The sequence below is a fragment of the Antedon bifida genome, chromosome 1, assembly GCF_963402885.1.
Source record: "Antedon bifida chromosome 1, ecAntBifi1.1, whole genome shotgun sequence".
NCBI lineage: Eukaryota > Metazoa > Echinodermata > Crinoidea > Comatulida > Antedonidae > Antedon > Antedon bifida.
This window is the reverse complement of record NC_136226.1, coordinates 29061182-29067296: the sequence shown is the minus strand read 5'-3', so window position 1 is coordinate 29067296 and position 6115 is coordinate 29061182. Positions and strand designations below refer to the sequence as shown.

At 31.7% G+C, this 6115-nt stretch overlaps 1 protein-coding gene across 1 annotated transcript in view; it reads left to right on the top strand.

Annotated features, from left to right (window-relative positions):
* Window positions 1–275: 275 nt before the first annotated feature.
* The window catches only part of LOC144848055 (semaphorin-5B-like), a 55515-nt gene continuing 49675 nt past the window's right edge, over window positions 276–6115 (top strand). The window contains exons 1-3 of the mRNA XM_078704726.1: window positions 276–598; window positions 5458–5560; window positions 5981–6026. Of these exons, the coding sequence (XP_078560852.1) occupies window positions 466–598; window positions 5458–5560; window positions 5981–6026 (282 nt within the window). The 5' untranslated portion in view covers window positions 276–465. The remainder of the gene's footprint in view (window positions 599–5457; window positions 5561–5980; window positions 6027–6115) is intronic.

Genomic DNA, 6115 nt, shown 5'->3' with positions numbered 1-6115 from the left:
ATGACTTGGTGAAATTGTGGTTTAAACGTAAATAGAGGAAATTAGATTGACACGTAAGATCAGTATAAGTACAGGTAAACCAGGAGATTATAGTAAGAAGTTGATTAACCTGTTTCATTGGTCCTTTCTTACTTTCAGGATTTCTACCCAGGATGTTGGAAGTAATCTGGAAGTTCTAAGTCACCCGGACAAATCTTGGTAGATGGTACAAAATACCTGTTGTATACTTAATAAAGAGAAAGAAAGAACAAAGGACTAAATTTCATTGAGGAAAGCTAAAGACTAAAAGACAACTTGAATTTTAAAACTGATCACCTGAAGAGAACCAATATTTTGCATTTTATTTGGATGGATTAATAGCGTTATTAACTACAGGATACAAGCGAAAGAATATTTAAACAAAAACTGCTATATACTATATAATTTATATTTATTGAAAGATACTCTTAGTAACCTTTTCATACCATGGAAATTAAATATATTATTGCGATATTTATAAGTTTATCCGTCAACATCAAACAAGGTTTAACCGATGATGATGACGTCATCACATCGATGGAGTGTGACCGCAGACGATTGGACCCGATCACGTATCACGGTAAGGGATTATGCGATTAATATTAATGTGTCTGTTATAGTCATGTATGACTTTATGCCATCAATCAATATGTAATTTCATGATGTAAAAATACCTAATCCTAGTAATTATCACTTGATTGCAGTAATTATAGAAATCGGCTCTTAGTTAATTATGATACTGTCAAAACAGCATGTTATTGTATTGATTAAATTCTATTTTGGAGTATTTATAAGAGCTGTTTATTAAATCAATTGATGCTGATTGGCAACATTTTAGTTCCATAGGTCAGTAATTTTGGACAATATTCAAATCTCTCCTGAAAACTCACCTATCGCCTTTAAAAACTCATCTTTTTCTTTCAAATTGAGCTCTCTCATACTTTGATCACTTACTGCTTGAATTGGTGCATTACAAATTCATATTATTATTATTATTTCAATAATTTATTCTTTTCATGTTGCGATGTTGGACTCCGGTAAAGAGTGCTTTTTAAATGTTCGATATTATTATTATTATTGCTATCTGTTACATATGTGTGATAATGAATGTTGGTTTTTTTTTGTTTAATCACATTTGTTTAATTAATTTGTTGAATTATAGTACTCAGTAACATTATTGATACAATTTCTAATATTTCAAATATAAAATCCTGCAGTCTGGGAGTTAATTATAAAACAAAGATTTGTTTTATTCCTAATATAACAATAGAATCACAGTTAATGTTGTAGGAAACATATGGCTTTGATATTTGTCATGTGTTGAACAATTGCTAGTCTTTCATTGTAGGATTAAAAGTTGATCCTAGGTTTTTTCTTCTAATTTACAATTGGACCACCTGTCCATGCATCATCCTGCTGGTTATCACCAGATTGTCATAAAGAAAACACTCTCCGGGAATTACACGCCAAAAAAGGGATATCATCGAGCGGGCGAATGTGAAGGAATTTGACAAGAACCGTGACAAGTTTAAATTGAAGCTTCTTCATCTCCAATTGAATTCATCGCATCAATTATGCCTCGAAGGAATCTAAATTCAGCCATCAGTATAACGTGAGACGTCATCCCTGTTGATTAACGCTAAATTAATGTCAACTACGTGGATACACACAAAAGTTTTTTTTGCCGATAATTGCCATGTGTGTGTTTTGCTGATTGGAGGGCTATTGGCGATCTACAGGAGGTAAAGTGTAGACTGGCCGAATGAAGCCTAGCCAATTGGACCCTTATTGTGAACATGGAGTGGCCTTTGTACCAATTTGTCTGAAGTTTGATGGAATTTGATCTTGCAAAAAAGTCAGATATTGAGAAATAAAATACTACAGTATCTTCCTTCCTTTAAGTTCTTTATATTTTCAGCTGTTTGTCATTTTTATTTAAATACAACTGCTGATCTTTCAAGAACCATTCTGCTATCTGTATATAAATTAGTGTTTATCTGTTTTAAAACTGGGTGACAAACCGGGGCTAACTGTCAACCCCAACTGCATGATGTATTGAATATATTCTCTTATTTTCCCTTGTCTTTTACCTTAAAGTACAAGTATATATATCTATAGCATCTTTTTGGATTTTCTCCAACATCTATAGCATCCCTTTGGTTCTTTTCTCTTTTGTAACATACTGTACAGTAGTTAGACAATTGCATAATCTTTTGATGTTTGACTCTTATAGGTATAGTTTCTCATATTTGGTTTTAAAATCGCATAACCTTGGGAGAACTACAAAGTGTTTTAGTGTCTTTCCCAATCTCTATTGAATTAAAAATTATTACGACTTTAAGCAGGTTTTTACTGATCATTAGAAGGATTTATGTGGGTTTATTTCTATTTATTAAGATATTTAAAACTTTACCAAGGGTGAGGTGTATTGTCAAACTGCACAATAAATACAAATGGTTATCCCTTTCTGTGGTGAAGGCCTTGATATCATAATGAATGTAGGTATTTTCAGATAGTTTTATCAATAGTTTTGGCTTAAGTCAGGGCATATTCAGATAGTTTTATCAATAGTTTTGACTTAAGTCGGGGCATATTCAGATAGTTTTATCAATAGTGTGGGCTTAAGTCGGGAATCTTCTTGCAAATAAAATATATTGGTCTTTTGTACCTACAGACCTTCAGTCTAACTTCTACAGTTGTCACACGACTGTGCATTCCACTCCAGAAGCATCGACGTAGTTAGCTCTGTTCTGCTTCGTTTGTGATTCTTTTTGCTTCCTGTGTGTGGGAATGATTTGATTCTTTTTCTACCAAATGAAAAAAATGACTTATAAGCTTAGTAAATCTATCAACCATTTAATCATTTTTATCAGGCGTTTTATTCTTAAATGGTTAGAATTGAAATGTAATGTCAGTTCTCATGGATTGTTAATAGACAGCACGGCGAGGAAAAATTATTATGATGATTTATTACCGAGGGAGTAATCCAAAAGTTGATTTATCTTTAAAATGGTTAGAAGGCAAATTGAATTGGAATTATCCCATTTTAAACACAACAAAAGTAGACAAATCTGTGACAGAATTCATAAAAGTTCAGTTGTAATGCAGGTTGAAATGGATTGCTATATAGAAGTTAAGCCTCTGTCCTTTATTTCAATGTTTAGGGGCTGAACTTGATTAGTTTTAACTATTTTTTAGCCCTTCCCTCTTGATATAATTATTAATATTTGTATGTTACAATGTTTATAATTTATATTCATGGGTAAAATAAAGAAAGAAAGAAATTCAACATTTGGTCTACTTAACAAATTCAGTAATACCTTCAAATTAAATAGTCAAGTAAAGCAGTTATATTATATTAACCCAGTAGTTATTATATTATAAGTAAACTCCACAGTGATATTTCCATACCTACAATTGATTGTCCCCACCCAAAATAGCAACTGTACGCTTTCATAATCCATTTTCCTGGCTATGAGTGGAGTTACCACACTTCAATGATGTCATAGTAATTATGAGATGAGATAAGAAGGTTATACATGGAAAGATATAATCTCAGGTGAATGATGTCATTATATAACAATGATTTTATCATGTACACAGGAAACGGTAAGCCATAAACCCACTTGCTGGTAGATAGATAGCTGATGGGCGGTTACGGATAGATTATAGATAGATTAATATTGAATATAAAACTTTAACATATTGCTTCATCATAATCCGGCCAATGAAAACTATCGATGACATTTTGAAATTCTTTTGTTCTTTTATTGATTAAAAGACTTATATGACAGTTTTAACTTCTTTTGTTCATTTTATTATCTTTTTTTTTCTCATTTTATCATTAATATTAAAAACTTATATTAAAAGTCTTTTAATCAATAGTCTTTTAATCAATAAAATGAACAAAAGAAGTTAAAACTGTCATCGATAGTGGTACTGAATCTTGGGTCCCCAGAATCTTCACATTAAGTATCACTGTCGATTTATCTTCCATTCTACTCAAAATGAATGTGCTCGCTCATTTAGGAATTCGGTATTTTGATTTATTCATAAATTCCTTTTAATACATCCTTTAGTCTACTGACAATACAAATATGTGAAGTATTCGAACTAATCAGTGGAATTATAAATTAAAATTTTAAAAAATAGCAATTATGTATGTTGGCATTATGTGTACGACAGAGCTTTAAATGTTTAAATAAAACAATGTTAAAACAAGAGTTTGCAATTTGGAGCTGTTAAAAGCTCTGTCTACACTATCAAACTAGTTTGACATAAACAGTTTGATGTGCCCAAATATGGTAGTGATATGACATAATCATGTCTATATATGGCACATCACATTTTTTTGTCACATGAAATTTGATAGGGTGGACAGAGCTTTAGATTTAGGTCACAGATTCTGAACCTGTAAAATGTGCTGAAAATTCTTTTTTTATATATTTGTTCTCTCATTTAAAATAAATTAACTTTTCCTCCCTAACTTTTCATCCCTACAAATCTTGCAACAAGAGGTTCAACTCATACAACATATAGTTACATGTGCAATCAGTTTGTACAGTAGGTATAGCCTAATTCTCAAAATGTGATAGTTGTCGGCATCTACAGTAGGTATAGCCTAATTCTTAAAAAGTGATAGTTGTCGGCGTCTAGGTATAGCCTTCCTAATTCTCAAAATGTGATAGTTGTCGGTGTCTAGGTGTAATTCCCTCAAAGTCATTAGGAGAACATAATAGCAAACAATAACCACATCCTGAATGTTGTTAATAAAATCAGCATTGAGACAACAATTGTTTTACCAGATCCTGCAATTTACATTGTTTACTTGATTAGTACTTTTGAAAGTGATATAGACAAATTGTGCAATTGCGGCAGCAAGACAATGCGCTTTCATTTATGTTGTGGTGTAGATACCGAGTGCAACAAACTTTTTTTATGAATGATAACAATTAAAATGCTGTGTAATTCCTGACATAAAAATATGGTGAAAAGTAGAAATTACATCATTTTTCTATTAAATATTTTTTTGTTATACATCAGTGTTTTTGTAAATGCAAAATGAAGATTATTGAATAAATGCACAAAATAAAATGAATTAAAGTAAAAATAAATTTGAATAGTTGTACAGCAGGGTCATAGCCACCAGTACGGTTGGTAAGGTTTCAACCTTACTACTTTTTGCCAGAAGCCTTTGACAACCCCATGGCCCACACAGGAGATTGTTTCATCTTGTTGGAGAAACCGAACCACTTCAATTCTCATGGCTATGGCACTGTACATTATGCAAGTTTATCATTGTTCATTGTTTATCGTTATTACATATGTTGAAATATCTTATACTAGATTCTTCTAGATTGAGCTGGATATATTACAACTATTTTGTATATTTTATGAAAAACAAAATAACAATTTTTCAAATTATTCTTATAATTTCAGAACTTTTAAAATATGGGGGAAGTGCTTTTCAGAAGGCAGGTACAGAAGATTACTCAAATATACAGTTGGACACCAAGAGGCATCAGGTTATTGTAGGAGCAAGGTATGTAGATACCAAACACAACAAATTAAACAATACTGTACGCCACCTTCCATAAAGGTGGCTATCCTGTTCACAAGACAAAACATATACACAAGATTCTCTACATAAATCAATAAACAAAGTCTTACTACAAGTCTTTGGGAGTGGAGTTGTAATTTGTCATTAGAAAAAATCCTGACACATGATATGACAGGACTTGAACCCAGGACCCTTGGATTGGTAGCCAAGCCACAACTCCATTCCAATGCGCCACTGCCTTCTCTACGTTCATCAAGAATAATATATATTTGTGTTAATCATCAGAGAAAATGACAGGAGACAGTTATCAATTTATTTAATATATTGTTATCATGATAGAATGTATATATCTGGCAAAACATTGCATTGTACATTAAATTAAATATGTTTTTGTTTTTATAGAGATAATTTATTCCGGCTGGGTGAAAATGATCTTAGTGAATTACAGGTGAGTGGAGTATTTAATTCGTAATTCAATATAATAAAACACTAATACTATCAAGAAATACGTAAGTATTGCTGTATATATCAAGCTGG